The sequence below is a fragment of the Osmerus mordax genome, chromosome 13, assembly GCF_038355195.1.
Source record: "Osmerus mordax isolate fOsmMor3 chromosome 13, fOsmMor3.pri, whole genome shotgun sequence".
Classification (NCBI taxonomy): Eukaryota; Metazoa; Chordata; class Actinopteri; order Osmeriformes; family Osmeridae; genus Osmerus; species Osmerus mordax.
Window position 1 is genome coordinate 6,932,402 of NC_090062.1, and position 16,800 is coordinate 6,949,201.

The following is a 16,800-nucleotide window of genomic DNA, read 5'->3' on the forward strand; positions in this document are numbered from 1 at the left end:
ATGGACAAAAGGCAAGTTAGCCTTGCTTAGACACACAATACAAGTTTAAAAAAAAACTGGAAACAATCACTATGATAAACACACAGCTGGTCCACTGTTACAGTGTTCTTAAAGTAGTCTATGACTTGCTGATGAATACACACTGTTCTTGTAAACTTTCGTATATTCCTAAATACATTTCTGTTTTAAAAAACATTGTCTGGACAGCCATGTTGAGATGCGTTTAACAGATCTGACTCACTATTTCTGTCTGCCGTTCCAGTAATTACATGCATAGTAACACACACAAACACTTTTAGAAAAATAATATTGCCACGACGTTTTAGACTGATTCAAATGTGTATCTGTAGGTAAATGACTTACTCATTACCACTCCCTTCCTATAAAATGGGACAGCTCTCATAAATATAGATAACATTAACAAACCTAGTTGAGCTCCTCCTGCCTACTGATCGCTACCTTGTTACAATGAAGGCTGCATTGTATGTACATTTACATTGCTTAATACTAAGTCAAATGAGAAAATCAAAGCAGCGCGGAAACATCCCTGCGCACTTGTTGAGCGTTGAGGTGATGAATTGTCCAAACGTATTAATCGGTTACTCACCGCATTGTCCAAAGTTGTAAGGCATTCTTCTGATTAAGTAGTCGTGTAGCGCGCATTAAAAATCAATAAAGCAAACGTAAAAAAGAAGATCATGAAGTTCAAAAGTCATAAGACGCATGCTGACTTCCTGATTTTTCTCAACTCCTAACCAGTGAAGGTTCGACAGTCACAGCACTTACGGTACCCGGATATGGGAAGCTCGTCTGGAGCCAACAACTGCATGACAACAACATCTGTATCCGAGGAACTGTAAGCGTGCGCGTGTGTGTGTACGTGTGTGTATGTGTTTGTGAAAAGAGGCAATCACAAAAAAAACTATTATCTTCATTTTTATTTAGAATTTCTATTTAAATATCCATATAAAACGTTTTTTTTTTTGGATTGAAAGATGAGCAGACCTTTTCTTGGCGTGAAACAACATTATCAGAAGGTCTCTGGATTGTCTACATCTATAAATGGCAGAGACATGTTTCCCTTCACTTACATTCTTGTAATATACTCATAGAAAAGCTTGCTATTGAAATGCCCATAGCTTACAGAACTCCCATCATCACAAAAAAACGGAGTGTCTTTTCCCAAACGACCCTATTTAAGAGCATGGCACATCACTCCAGATAGGCTACATTCAATGTAACATTATTTTATATTTGCATGTAGGACAGTCTGGGCACCTGTACCTGTAACAATCTATACAGCTCCAAATATAACAAATCAAAATGTGAAAATATGCATATGACAGTTAATTCATCTGGTTTTATCCTGACAGTGCATGTTTATGAGACCCCTAGGCCAGAAAGACGGTTGTGTTGGTGCAGGGTGGGGTGGTGGTGGTGGCTGTATTGGGACATGGTGGTAGGTATTGGGTCAAGGTTGTGGTGGTGGTGGCTGTATTGGGACATGGTGGTAGGTATTGGGTCAAGGTTGTGGTGGTGGTGGCTGTATTGGGACATGGTGGTAGGTATTGGGTCAAGGTTGTGGTGGTGGTGGCTGTATTGGGACATGGTGGTAGGTATTGGGTCAAGGTTGTGGTGGTGGTGGCTGTATTGGGACATGGTGGTAGGTATTGGGTCAAGGTTGTGGTGGTGGTGGCTGTATTGGGACATGGTGGTAGGTATTGGGTCATGGTTGTGGTGGTGGTGGCTGTATTGGGACATGGTGGTAGGTATTGGGTCATGGTTGTGGTGGTGGTGGCTGTATTGGGACATGGTGGGGGGTGGGCTGTATCATGGTCCTGCATGTCTAATGGTAACATTCCCTCAGAGTTTCTCATATGGTTTCGGTTGTATAATGATAAGAATTATGCAATGTTAACATAGATGTAAATAACACCCCGTTAGGAAAGGGAATCAGACTTTCTTCCAGCACCTGAAAGGGTTGAAAAATACTCCTTAAAGAGGACATGACTCATATTAGATCAAAATTAAACAAACGAGACCAGAAGGTGAGTCAGATTATTACATATATAATAGGGCTGGATAAATAAAAAAAACATTCAATAGCTTTCTTTACTTATCACCATTCCTCGTGACTGACTACTGTATAAGCATCAACCCATAATCGTCGACAGAAATATATTTTCGATCAGAGGTGACAAAGAGAAGAATTGTAGAGATTAGACACAGCCCAAGGTGGTGAGGAAGTGCTGAGCTGGGCGAGGCAGGGCGAGGCAGGGCAGGGCAGGGCAGGGTGTGTCCAGGACTGTCACAGTGTCTCACTCAGTTTGATGGTCACTGCTTTCACCTCAGAATACTCAGCCAGAGCGTACTCCCCCCTGAGCAAACACAAACACATGCTGACATGAGGAGCACACACACTGCATTTCACCCTCCTATTTGGAGACGTACGCTACATTTAGGATGATGTATGAATGACTCGCTTACAGCTCTCGTCCATTTCCTGACATTTTGAAGCCTCCAAAAGGAGCTTGGGCATGGAGGGCGTTATAGCAGTTTACCCTGGAAGTGAGAGAGTAAGAGAGAAAGAGAGAGAGAGGGAATTAGAAAAAGGGGGGACAGCTTGCTTTTGTCTCCCCCAGTGGTGTCATCTATTTTGCAGCAGTGGGCCTGCTGTCCCCCTCCTCCCTGCGGCGTTGTCCATTCCTGCATCCCTGCTCATGTAATAGATCCTTGTGGGCAAACGGCCTGAGCATCATGTGCACCCCTGGCCTCCACCTCTCCTGGTGTCTCTCAGGGTACAGACCGAGGTCAAGCTCTTACAGTAAAACCTTATGATTTAACATGTTTGTTTAGGAACAGCCGTGCTGGCTCAGCAGATGTCACATGCATGTGTTGCTCCAGTAAACGTCACTCCAGGCCAGGCTAACTCACAGACCTCTCACTCCAACTCCTCTAGGAACACAGTGAATGACTTTGTCCACAGAAAACCATGCTTACTCAACCCTGTGACCAAAACATGGAACTATATCTGGGGTCATTCAATCGCTTTATTTTTGGTTTCACGTTTTTGTAAGAGAGATGATGTCAGGTTGAGTACAGCAGTTACAGTGTTCACCCTCTGAGACAAACCAGGAGCCTACCAGACTGTTCCGGTCTCCAGGGCAGCAGTCACAGACAGAGCCCGGTCCATGCTCCTGGTAAACACTGCTGCTACCAGGCCGTACTCAGAACTGTTGGCCCGCTCAATGGCCTCCTGCTGGCTCTTAAAGCTGAATATACACTGGACTGGACCGAAGATCTATGGAACAACAGCAGAAAGGGGTGTGTGTGGGGGGGGGGGGGGGGGGGGGGGGGCGATATTTACTCACAGTGTATTATCAATTTAGTCATGAAGTCATGAGGTCATGACTCAATACACTCAATAGTTAAAAGTCAAAGGTTTGTTGAATACTATATATTATTATGTTACATATTGATGTAATGTTTATGGAATATAAAGTGTGTTAATCCTCTCATGCTCATTAAAAACTTGAACTTTATGGAATGCATTTGTGTGTGTGTTTTCTGATCCTGGGATTGTAATTCCCAGAAACATCCAGAGGGTGGCAGTGTCGCACATACCAAGAGGTGACAGGGGCAAGCTTGTTTTTATGAATGAAATCTGGAGAGCACCGGGGGGGGGCTTACCTCCTCCTTAGCGATGCGCATGTGGTCTTTGACATCAGAGAAGACAGTTGGCTGGAGGAACAGACCTGTGTCCTGGATGGCCACGCCTCCACACTCCAGCCGGGCCCCCTCCCTCTTCCCACTCTCGATCAGCTCCAGGATCTTATCAAACTGCTGCTGGTCGATCTGGACAGCGGATGGACACACACACGGACTAGAGTTAGCGCCTCTAGCACCCAGAACTATCATCATTCATCACATACTACTATTCTGTTGTGTTCACCTGAGGTCCATGAGCTGTCCGTGGGTCAAGTGGGTCTCCTATGATGATGTTCTTGGCACTCTCTACGCTGCGGCGTACAAACTCCTGGTAGACAGGCTCCTCCACAAAGACGCGGGAGGCTGCAGTACAGCACTGGCCCTGGTTGAAGAACGCTCCCTTCTGACTCTCCTCCACAGCCAGCTTCACTGCAGGGAGACGACGGCACCGTCACTACACACATACACATGCACACGCACATACACGCACACACACGCACACACACACACACACATGCACACACATGCACACACACACACATGCACACACATGCACACACACACATGCACACAAACAGAGACACACACACGGAAACACACAGCACTAATGCATACAAATTCAAACATACACTCACACACACACACACAGAGAAATGCACGCACCCACACCCGCTGCAAAAACCCTCACACATACACCCTCACACATACACCTTCACACATACACGCTCACACATACACACTCACGCATACACCCTCACACATACACCCTCACACATACACACTCACGCATACACCCTCACACATACACCCTCACACATACACACTCACATACACCCTCACACATACACCCTCACACACACGCCTTTCCCTCTTTGTTGTCCGCTGCTTTATAGAGACAGAAACCACATCACTTACAGTCTGAGTCAGCAAACACAATGCAGGGGTTCTTCCCCCCCAGCTCCAGGGTGACCCTCTTCAGGTTGCTCTTGGCTGCAGCCTCTTTGATCAGCTGCCCTACCTGGGGACAGATGAGGTGGGGACGGATCACAGGGACAACCCATACATCAATGTGTCATAAACCATACCCACAAAACAAGAGGGCCTGTTCATTGACATCATATCCCATTATCAAAGGACACAGAAGATCAGCCTCTATTTCAGCCCAGTTGGTTGGAACCACATTGACTGCAAGTCTCAATGAGAAGCACTGCATGAGCGAAACACTGTACGGATGAAGGACTGACAGACCATTTCTACACCAAATCACTTTAAAGAGTATGCACAATACAGTCTCAATGTAATAGAAAACACCAACAAAAATAGACACCGTTAGGGTTTTAAATAGACAACCTTATACATTCATTGGTTAGATATGTTGCCTGTTGGTGTACAGTGTCCAATCCCCTGTGGCGATGTGTTCAGCTAAACCCACATACCTCCGTAGAGCCGGTGAAAGCCACTTTGTCGATGCCCATATGGCTGGCGATGGCGGCCCCCGCCGTGGGCCCGAACCCCGGCACGATGTTCACCACTCCAGGGGGGAAACCAGCCTATCATGGCAACCAAGCAGGAATGTTGATGATTAGGACCAGAGAAGGGCCTCTTTGCTTGAAATAATCATTACAAACACATGATAAAAGAAAAGCAGTCTAATCACATAAGACCTGGGCTTTTCTAGAAGGAATAAAAGAGCCCGGGATCATTTGTACTAATGGGCTGTAACTGAAACCAAACAGGTCAGGTTCTGATGTCAGAGAGGCACAAGGGGCCGGTCCTGGTCATGCAGCACACAGCATCAGCAGGCACACCTAAACCCTGCCACCGATCCAGCCTGAACACTCATGTTCAGAGCTTCAACAATAAGAGGAATATGTGTTTTATATGCATAAAGAGGATAAATAGAGGAGAGGAGAGAGGAGAGGAGAGAGGAGAGGAAGACTCTCACCTCTTTGATGAGAGCCCCGACGTGCAGGGCTGTGAGAGGGGTCTGCTCAGCGGGCTTGACGACCACGGTGTTTCCACAACACAGGGCTGGAGCTATCTTCCACATGAACATCAGTAGGGGAAAGTTCCACTAGAACACACAGAACAATACACACACACCTGAACATGTTAGCCAACACTACCTTCACACAACCAAATGTGTAGACTGAAGAGCATGAACTCTGACTGTAAACACACATGTAGAAACAGACACTAATGATCACCACAACTCCACACAGAGAATGTTTCTCTGTCGTCATGTCAAACGCTGATTTATAGTCATTTTAAGAAAAAAACATGCATTATTTCCTCTGTAATTTTTCCTTGTTGGAAACAAATAAGTAAATAATGGGTAGTTTAAAACATAATTACAAAACAATACATACGTTTGAGAGTGGAGTATTTATTGTTTAGGCATTGTTAACTTTTACAATGCTTTGGATCCTGCCGTCACCAGAGGACTCTGAATCCTTAACCTCTGAGTCTGGCTTCCTGTTTGCCTCTGCCAATAACTCATGCCAGTGGTGCTTTTAGTAATTACACAACGTCCTTCGGTATAAATTTCATTTTTATGATATAATCTTCCATGTCCAACAACAGGAGTTTAGTTTCTTTGTTGCTAAAGCAACATAAGAAGATATAGGCTGATGGCCCAAGATAATGGTGCCTGGCCGTATTCTGTCAAAATGTAGACACTGTGCTCTAGACATCTAGACTGTGATAGCTACTTTGCAATTTGAGAGACTGAGCGCAGCTCCTCCCAAACAGTCTGATGTTGAAAAATGACATACATTTCAATGTAAAGTATAGTATGTGGATCCTGCAGTGTCTGACCGGGTTCCTGTAAGGGTATCCAGAAGAGGGAACGCAGGGGAGAATGTGGGATAGGCAGGCTACAGATTAGGGTTAGATTTCCACTGAAGGTCCAGGGTTTCACTCTCACATCAAGTCGAAGTTTTGAGACGCACTTTTACGACTACTACTACTAAACAAATACACATTTACGACCAATCAATCATTTTCTTGAAATAATTTTCAAAACAACAATCGTTCCAAATAAGATTGGAAACAACCCGTAAAAGTATTTCCAGGAAAAACTATGACGTCACTTGGGTAAACAACCTTGGATTTGAAAATAAAAACATTATGATTTAATGGACCAGTTCCAGCTGAATTGCTGTTCTTGTTACTCACATGTCAGATGCAGGAGACAGACTACTAAGGGCTAAAGAAGACTGTTTCTACCTAACAACAATAAAAACTACGGTTATTAGAGTTTACAGTTAAATGGTGTGATTTGTCCAGTCAACCCAGAGTCATGCGGCTCCCCTATGTAGATATAGTTACAGAAAGAGGGACAGTCTGAAAGCAAACACCTGCTGTACAGTGTGTTTCCTCAGGTAAAGTCTGGCCAGCTCTTGTATGCCCAAACTCTTGCACACACACACATACACACACACACATACACACAGATACACTTGCACATGCACACACACATAAACAGATAACATCACATCACTGTCTGCAGGAAGCCGAGAATAACCGAGATGAAGCTCTGCAATCAGATACCAGTCTGCATGTGTGTGTGTGTGTGTGTCTGTCTGTCTGTGTGTGTGTGTGTGTGTGTGTGCATGTGGGTAATGAATGTGTGTGTGTGACTGTGTGTGTAATATGTGAATACTTAATCCCAAATCAGAACCAGACTATCTTCACTCACAGGAATGATGGCTCCGCAAACGCCGATAGGCTCATGTTTGGTGAAACACATGAAGCTGTCGTCTGCAAGTAGAAAGAACATCATCAACATCATCATCATGATCATCATCCGTTCTCCTGCAGACATCCACCTCATTCCATCTCTCAAATGTTAGTCCTGAACTTAAAAAAGAACAAATTCTCTTGTATGCTCTCAAGGCTTGCGTGAGCTTACATTCCTTTTCAGCTTTGGGACACCCCTAGAATCCAACTTTTAGGCCTACTGTTTACACTCAAATGTGACCCTTGACCTTTTTGGAATGGAGGGGCAATTAAAAGTCCCCCCCACCCTATTCCCCCTCCACCCCGATCTTCTCTTTAATTGCAAAATAGTTTTGAGTTTAACCATGTCAGCTCCTTTCTTCCCTTGGACACAGCGCTCCCCGCATGTTGTGTGAAGGACAGTAGACCAGCATAGCTACAGTGCTGTAAGAGGTGCAACAGCCGCATTAAAACCGTTTTTGAATTTATTAATAAATCACCCCTGCCAGAATACTACGACCGGTATTATTGATCTGCGCTACTTAATCAGAGTATTCAGACAGATTACAAAAGCATGCTAACGCAAATGACAGAGCCATGCTAACACAGACTGCATCTGCGTGGTGTCCTCAGACAGATGTGTCACATGCTAAACAATGCCACGGCTCATCTCGCCCTGTGGTGTGACCTTCTCCAGTTTCCTGTGTCGGCAGTGTGTGTGGGTGATCACAGACACACAGACTCCACTACACAATACTCCCCTCCTGCTCCCACAATGCTCTTCTTCAGCTGCCATTATCTCCTTGTTGCATTGTGAGCCCACACCACGCTGCTTATCAAGGCTAGTATTTACATACTGCAACAGAGAGGAGACATGGAGCATTCCATACAGGGAACAACTGTCATTCTGAGTCCTTGTGGGACAAACACGTCCACATACGGGGCTTTGGGGGACTGCCTGGCACATATTCCATCTAATTTCGGAAAAATCTGTAACCAGTGTCCAAACCCATGCCCAAATGACATCTGGTCTATTCAACTGTTGAACTGTTTGTAGCTGTATCGCTAGTTGAGTGAGTGAGTAAGTGAGTAAGTGAGTGAGTGAGTGACAGAGAGTGGCCGGGAGGCGTTGAACAGGCACTGATGTGCGGGCTCTGCCGCTGGGCTAATCCCCCCAGACTGATGCACTTCACTGATCATCATCACAGCCTCTTCCTTCTCTTTTGTCCTCACAGGCCTTTCGTCTCCCAAGCCTCTATTGGAATCTAATGGAGAGGAAAGGGGGAAGTGTATTTTGTCTATCAGCCGTCCTGCCGAGGCAAAAGAGAGGCAGGCAGGATCAGAGGCAGGGAGGGGGAAGTATTAAGAGGAGGGAGGAGATACCACCCAGGGTTGGGGAGCATTCACACACTGGCTGAGTGACCTGAGCACTAATTAACTTGTTTCTTAACAACCAAGTGGAATAAGTGGGCTAATAATATAGCCTACTGACGTCCATGGAAAGCAGCACAAGAGATTCTGGCCTGACAGTTGGATCAGTGCGCCCCAACAATGCTGTATCCCTTCTGGCTATTCTGAAAGGGTTAAAGGTATCAGAGTCCTACTCACCCACGGGCATGGTTTTGCCATGTATCTTGTCAGCCCAGCCAGCAAAGTACCGGAGGGTTTTGATGCTGCCATCCAGGTCGATGAAGAAAGCATGGAGGAAGGGTTTCCCCGAGTCCATAGTCTCCAGGGTCTGGACGGAAAAGAACCATAGTTGGATCCTTTATTAACGAGTCGGTGAGCTCATCCCCCACAATCTCATTTTCAACGAAATGAGGAAAAAAAAGCCAACATTTATTACTGTACATTTTATACTGGTGGTTACCGTAATTGGCCCTCTGCATAAACAATACATCTACTCATTAGTTGCAGCAAAACAATTCTTTATGCGTTTGAACGACATAAGCCAAGATTTTAATATACGGGGAGAAAAGGAGATTTGTGAAATATTAATGATTGTAATAATAATAATTTTTAATGAAGCATTACTGCAGAGGAGAGTTGTGAGTGCTGCACGGCTACAGTCGCTGTCTGGCCTGTTTCTGAACAGAGCCAACCCTGCTTCCATAACCAAAGAGTCTCAGAGTATAATTTACTAATATCTACCTCATCTGTAGATAAAGTCTCTTAACGTCCACAAAAGGCAGACAGAAAATAATTTTGGGGAATTCAGGTTATGGATAAGGAGAGTAAGCATACAGCTCCACTACGAAGCAAAGATATTACTGAGAAGCTGATTTACTGAGAAGTTATGACTGACCAGACTTGCCAACACAGACTAATGTGTTGATAAAAAGATGATGTGTGTATGTATTTGTCATTGGATCCAATGTGTCAAACATGATTTATGAAGCATCCTTTTGCTGTTACTCTGCCTTTGCCCAGAATCCTGGTTTGTTTACTAGCGGTGTATTTAAAACTCTGTCATGGACAGATAACGTGAGGAAAAGCACCACAAAGCTGGAACATAAGAATGGAGGGCCTTAACTTTTCCATGAGGAGAGATCTGGTCCTTATTTCCCCAGTCAGAGTAGGCAGTTAGTGTAATTAGCCATACTCCAGAACACCATCACTGCACCAGCATGTTTACAATTAGCAGTCACATGCAATCCCATAATATTACTTCACTCACATCTGTAACATTTCATTTACAAATCTAACTCCTAATGCTCTCTGGCAGGTCAATGGAGGAAGAAGGCCTTACAATAAGGATTTCATTATGACTTTAGATGTACTATCTGTAAAAAACATCCCAACTAAAAACATATATATATATTGTATATACTAGCAGATGAATGTGATTATCTCTATATATAAATAGAGAGAGAGAAAGAAAGAAAGAAAGAGAGAGAAAGGGAGAGAAACAGAGAGAGAGAGAGAGAGAGAGAGAGAGAGAGAGAGAGAGAGAGAGAGAGAGAGAGAGAGAAAGAAAGAGAGAGAGAGAAAGCGAGAGAAAGAGAGGACATTGGTGATGATATGGTGACTGCGCGTGTTGCGCGTTGCTAAACAACTATTAGACAATTAAGTCTAATACAATTAAGTTGTATTTTTGAAAAATATATCTTTCAATATTGAATTGTAGCCTCATGCTGAATACACAACTGTTCCGTTTTGACCTTAATCCTAAACCTGGAATATATATTAGATTTCTACCGCCAATAAGACCCGGTCTCTGTCGATGAGGTCAGCGAGTTTGTGCAGGAGTCTTCCCCGGCTGGATACGTCCATCTTCCGCCACGGCGATGTTCTCTGTCCCGCCGCCTTGGCAGCTTCCACCGCCTTGTCCACATCTGCCTAAAGATGAACATCAACACGACCGTTCACTGGTGATATTGTTACATAGTAGTCTTGCAGCCACCGCAACAACAGTCTTTACATAAATTGCATTCCATTTATAAATGTAGCCCATCAAAAACAATAACTTGACGTTCATGCCTAAGTATCATATGGAATTTTAATTAATGGGTAAATAAATGTTAAACGTGATTAATAATTCAGCCGCCTACTTTGTCGGCTTCTTCAACATCACAGATTTTGACACCTGTTGCGGGATTGAAAGTCGGAAACGTCCTTCCTTTAATCGAAGTGTGCCATTCGTTGTTAATAAAAATCTGTCGGATACAGAAATGTTACCCATGCAAATTCACAACAACGAAGTAGATCAGGCTATTGAATAAACCTATAAAGGCCACTTATCAGAATATTTTTTATTGGACGAGCCATGTGGTACCTAATAAATACAAATTTCCATAAATCATAGGCTATTTTAGTCTAATACATAAATGGCATCAATTTATTTTTAATCTAAATGTCTACAACAAAATACAACTTTCACAACAGGCAGCATTTACTGAAGTGTAAAATCTTTCAAAATGTGACAATTTTATAAGAGAAATATCAGCATCTTACCTTGTTGTGTCTGATCTCCTGAACTTTGACAGGCTGAGGGAACGGCATAGCGGGTCTCCCCTCCGACACTCCGTTCACAGTAGTTCCGTTTTGGGCCATTCTACGTCACTGGTCCAGTCTAGTCCGTTTCTCTGTGTCCGTGCTCTTTCTGCTCTCGACACTGTTTGTGCATCCAGTGGGTTTTATAAGAATGCGGTGTGCCTCCCTCCTCCGCGAGCAGCTGGGGATAGCCCAACTCCGCCCCTATCAAAATATCAGGGGCCTTTATCTTGTGGAATCACACACAAGCCTCCTGGAATATTGTGTGGGATTAGATATGAATCAAGATATAACCATGTTTGGTGCGTGGCTTTGAATCATTGGTCCTTTTTAAAATGGTATTATATAAATGTTGGCATGTGTAAATTTCAAATAGGCTGTTAATTGCAAAAAGGTTTAAAAGATAGATATAGACATTATGCTTAATGCCGTTTATTTTACCAAAACATATGAACAGCATTTCCTTACAGAGCCTGCTTGAGTGTGCAGAGTGGAATTTTTTTCAGGAAATGATTAGTTTTTTGATGCAAACATGTAAAGGAATTTCAACTGAATAGATGTCAATATCAAGTTCACAGTTAACAGTCAAAGTTGGTGCCTTATGCAACGCAACTCTTAGCATCTGTGTATGGACTCCCTCTAAGCCTCAGAGAGCAAGGTTGCTGTACCCTGAATCATTGGCTGTGTCTTCCAGTCCAGGCAATGAAAGTAATGAGAGAGAATTAATTCTCCGGCACAATATTTACATTGTAACACAGTAGCTTTGATCTACTTGTGAAGGGGGATTGGGGGTGACTGAGAGCCAGTCATCAGCAGTGTAAAGGTGGGATGAGTTGTGATGTTCCTCGCAAACTTGGTTTTTGCACCTGGGCCTGGTGAAGTTGAATAGAGTTGAACACATGCAAACAAATGCTTTTGTTCTTGGGGACAAAGCCGCTCCTCGCTCCAGACTCCAACTCAAACACAGTCGCTATTGTTTCCCCTTCATTGCTTCTTGTCACTCTTCTTGTCAAAGTTTAATTAGGACAACGAGCTTTAGCACACTCATTTCTCACTTCAGCAACTTTCTAACACTTCATAATGAGGCAGAGAGAACCAGAGTGATTGAGCGAAAGGAAGACAGGAAGAAATGGAGAGAGAGAGAGGGAGAGGGCAAGAGAGAAAAAGATGGAGCAAGAGAGTAAGAGTGAGAGTGAGAAAGGGAGCAGGGGGGGGGGGAATTACATACAAAAGCACAGTGCAGTGTTAGAAGGTGAAGTCTGTACCGGAGAGGAAATGAATTGTATCAGACGGAACTTTGTAGGCGCTCTGTCATCCCACTGAAACGGCGCTGGAACGATGTTCATCAGATCTATGCAAATCATCTGGAATTGCCTGGAATAATATATTTTTATATCTCAATACATTCTTTGAGATAAGCCAACAGGAATTGAGTATCATAGAATATTCCGCACAACTTTAAATGTAAAGATCTAGATAGTTGACCTTACTGTCCATAATCCTGGAAGATCACAGGTCTACCTGCTAGACCATTTATACTTTTGATGAAATATTTGGTTGTGTTTAGTGCCAATATATTCACAAAATTTAAGTAATAGTTCCCTTAAGTTGTTGCTTTTTTCATTGCATATGTGCCTCAGGAAGTTTCAAATGTATTCACAATTTTTAAATTTTGAAGTAAAAGTTCAGGGACCTTCAAGTTTTTTAACATAAGAGGTGATTTTAAATCTTAGATCCTAGATAGATCTAAGATTTGATTTAGATCCTAAATGAATAAATCTTAGTCCAATTCCAACAAAAAAAATGTATGACTAATTGATCTAGCCAACCAGGGCCTAGTTGAGTGATGAACCATGTATCTGCAAGGCCAAGCCAAATGCATTCACAACACTAAGTTGTTGATGTTATGGTTGCTGGTATCTCAACAAGTCTTTAGCAGCTCAGGACTGGGGTGGGTGTCACCCCAAATGGGAAAGATGAGCGAGGTGACCCTGTCTTCCAGGCTTGGTTGCCCAGGCTAATTGGTGTTGCACACCTTCTAATGAAGGTCAAGTTTCCTCCACTTTGCAGGCTTCAAGGCCTATTAGAATCATATCCCAGACAGCTAATTGTAGCATCAGCCTCTGTAAAGAAAGGCTATTGAAAGATAATAACATGTTCAATCTCCTAGATAAAATAGGATTTTTTTTTGCAGTTGTTACACTAAATCTGGTTCACGCTGTTTGACTGAATAGTACACTTGAGTGCAATATCATTTCAGTATTTTAGGCTCTGTGTTAGTTCCAAAGAAATTTTCAAGGGATATTTGGGTCTATTAGCACACATAGGCCTAGGTTAAATATAAAATTGACTCGTGGATGTTATACACCGGCGAGAGAGAGAGAGACAGTGGAGGGCATGAGGGAGGGAGATGAGGCCAGGGTACACTATGTGGTGGGAAAGGCAGAGAAGAGATGGAATGAAAGAGAGGGAGAGAGAAAGCAAGAGGGGGCTAGAGGGATGGAGGTCGAGGAAGAGACAGAAAGAGAGGTAGGGAGGGAGAATAAGTGAGAGAGAGAAAGAGAGGGGGATAGCCAGTACCACTGCGATGACTCCCTCCAGGTGTTCAGGCACAAACAAAGACCCTTTTCAGACCCTGTTGAGAAAGAAGCGGTCCCCTGCTTGTTGCAAAATATACAGGAGGGGGAAACAAGAGAACCAAACGTTTTCAGATGGTTCTATTCTGTTACAGTATCCAAATATGTGTGGGAGAACCAATTCCATTAAGTGAACTTTCCTCAGTAGCCAAAACAGCGCAATTAATTCGAAGAGAAGGGGGCTTAGCGGAGAAGAGGCATAGTTGGGGAACCTGCCACAGCAAAGACACTTCATAAGGTTAGCAATACACTTGAACTTAAAAACAACCCATTTAGAATGTAACATTGCATAACACACATCAAATCGATTGTGATCATCCCTATTAGAAGACAACGTAATTCAGCATGAGGGTTACACCAGATTATTAAATCCTAAACAAAATGCTTCAATAACAGCAGGATTCACGCTAAATACGAGCTAAGGTAGACACAGCTATGCTCAAGTTTTTCATTCTGGGGTGATTTAGTGAATGAATGTCTCGTCTATCCTGTGTACCTCCAGGATGTGTGTCTCTGACAGGCCTGTGTCATCCTGGTTTCCCTAAGATGACAAGGGTGAGGTCGAACCCTTTGATGTGGAGAAGAGAGTCTCGGCCCCTAGTCTTTCTCACCAGCCCAGATCAGCCTGGTCTCTCATTCAGATGGTTAAGAGAGTGAGAGAGGGCTTTGTGTTTAAGATCAGAGCAATTTGCACGTTCATTGATGAACACCGTCAAACAAAAGACGCATAGTTATAGAATCCATCATCGTTCGTCTCCAACCGGCTGTAGATTAACTTTCCAGCCCGATGACATGTTCCCAGTTGTGGGCAGCGTGGAGATTGACTGCGCGGCCGATAAAGAGAGAGTGAATGGGTAGAATGTCACAGGAACATGCTCGGTGCTTTTTAAATTTAAAAGATGGATGTGGGTACATGAATAAGAGGAATGTCTGACAAATATTTTCAACAAGAGGTTTGTAAGCGAAACTTGACTTTAGTTTTTAGTTGGTGTCAAAACAGATGACCATTTGTCATGGAATTGAATAAGTAGGATTTTTGTATTCATGTTTTCCCACAATTACTTCTGAGTTAACTAGTGACACTTGGGAGCAGGGAGTAGGTAGTTGATTCTAGAATCCCCTTTTAATAAAAACATTCTCATCATATTATCACTGCTTGGCCCATCTGCTTGTTGGCCATCACAGCTACACAGCCTCCAAACTAACGTTTCACTTTCTGTTCCTAAAAAAATAGGCGTTCATCATGGAGTGGGAGTATGTCATAAGGAGAGAGTCTGAGAACCACATGACCTCCTGGACCCTGAGAATTACTGACAGGGTCTTCGCCGCAACAGGCAGCCTCAAACTCCCAGACAGACAGCTGGCCAGCCAGCCAGCATTATCATAAAGGCATAATTCACAGTCTGGGTGGTTTTCTAAAGAGGTACAGTAGATACAACATCACTTAGGGGTGGGAAGGTGCCTACATCACTCTTACAACATAACAATGGACAGACAATAGAAGAAGTAAATCAAACAAAGTCTTTGGAATCAGAGGGGGAGATCAAATATGTCCCTAATAGTCAGGGATGTTTATGCTCAAAATTGTGTTTTTGTCAAACCAGAGTTTTATAGTGATTATAGATGTGTCCAAATGCTCCATAATGGACTAAATACATCCTTATCCAGCTCCATCTCCTTCCTAAGTGTGGCTGGCTTGGTGGCCACAGTGGCTGCCTGTTAAGGTGAAACAGCCTAGGAGGTAGAGCATTACAGAGTGGGTGTCCCCACGTCCCTGCGAAGGACTGAGGAATGTGACTGTATTGTGTGTGGATGCAAGACTCCTTGTCAAAAGCAGTGCTCTAATGTGCAGGATTGAATGACTGAACAATGTTTACATCTCCCTTCTGGCCTAGCAGGGTCATGAGGCACACCAGGGGCACACCAGTGAGACAGTGGAAGTGCTTTTAGTGGCAAACATCAGGCTTGGCTTTTGTGGAACAAAGCACTTCAGTGTGTCTAATAATGTCTGTGTTATTACAACGACAAGGACCCACTTGTTATGTTTGCCTAAAGTATTACCCCCAAGAGCATTACGAAAAGATGAGTGAACAGGTTTATTAAAGATAAGAAAGGCTGTCATCGGGTGGTTGTTCATTAAATTGACAAATCATTAACCAGAATCTTGAGGAATTTGACTATAAACGCAACAGGTTGGAGACACCAAAGACAAGTGTAGAAGGTAGATCTCTCCGATTCACCAATGACTCTCTTCCTCAGTTGTGAGTGACAGACTGGGAAAGAGATACAGAAAGATCCTGAGGGGAAGCATGATAGCTCCTTTTGAACCGCCTGACAGTTTTACAGAGCTGAGTCTATTGTAATTCATAATTTATAGATTTTGTGTTCTGACACACATGTACTTCACCCAACCGCAAGTGGTGTCTCGATGACAAGAGAGAGCTCAGAGACTGAGACAGCGTAAATCCAACACAAGCCTCACAACCAAGACAATGTGTTTCTGAAAGTCAATAGCCTGCCCAAAACTGCTTGGAGTTGGGCAACCATAAACACAATGCAACCTCTAATTGATATATACATCATATTTGGAGGGGGATCAAATAATACTCTGAGCAAATACAGTACTCTGTTATAGAACACCTACAATTACACACATGACTGTATTTCATTAGAAAAAGTGAGTCAGTTTTACCTACGGTAAGATATAATACAAACAGCTGAGCAGACAAAAATCCTGATACCT

The 16,800-nt window shown here is 43.4% G+C and overlaps 2 protein-coding genes across 3 annotated transcripts in view; both read right to left on the reverse strand.

Moving 5' to 3' along the window:
* Positions 1 to 746, reverse strand: part of lrrk1 (leucine-rich repeat kinase 1) — a 30,715-nt gene extending 29,969 nt beyond the window's left edge. For both annotated transcript variants that reach the window (XM_067249088.1, XM_067249087.1), the window contains exon 1: positions 608 to 746. The gene's annotated coding sequence lies outside the window, so the exon portion shown is untranslated. The remainder of the gene's footprint in view (positions 1 to 607) is intronic.
* Positions 747 to 942: 196 nt separating this feature from the next.
* aldh1a3 (aldehyde dehydrogenase 1 family, member A3) lies at positions 943 to 11,511 on the reverse strand. Its single transcript, XM_067248516.1, has 13 exons — positions 11,383 to 11,511; positions 10,980 to 11,084; positions 10,627 to 10,767; positions 9,037 to 9,166; positions 7,409 to 7,470; positions 5,654 to 5,782; positions 5,145 to 5,258; positions 4,624 to 4,726; positions 3,953 to 4,137; positions 3,691 to 3,855; positions 3,144 to 3,301; positions 2,488 to 2,562; positions 943 to 2,378 (listed from the first exon to the last, which is right to left on the reverse strand). Exons 1-13 carry the CDS (start codon positions 11,479 to 11,481, stop codon positions 2,309 to 2,311), a joined length of 1,536 nt encoding a protein of 511 aa, XP_067104617.1. The 5' UTR covers positions 11,482 to 11,511; the 3' UTR covers positions 943 to 2,308.
* Between the last annotated feature and the right edge of the window lie 5,289 nt (positions 11,512 to 16,800).

What these genes read in the sequence shown, in the direction of transcription:
- aldh1a3 (XM_067248516.1), bottom strand. Translation starts at nt 11,481, where the DNA reads ATGGCCCAAAACGGAACTACTGTGAACGGAGTGTCGGAGGGGAGACCC. An exon ending in AGGAGATCAGACACAACAAG is followed by an intron (nt 11,085 to 11,382) that starts GTAAGATGCTGA and finishes TGTATCCGACAG; the next exon opens with ATTTTTATTAACAACGAATG. An exon ending in TCAGGAAATGGACGAGAGCT is followed by an intron (nt 2,379 to 2,487) that starts GTAAGCGAGTCA and finishes GTGTTTGCTCAG; the next exon opens with GGGGGAGTACGCTCTGGCTG.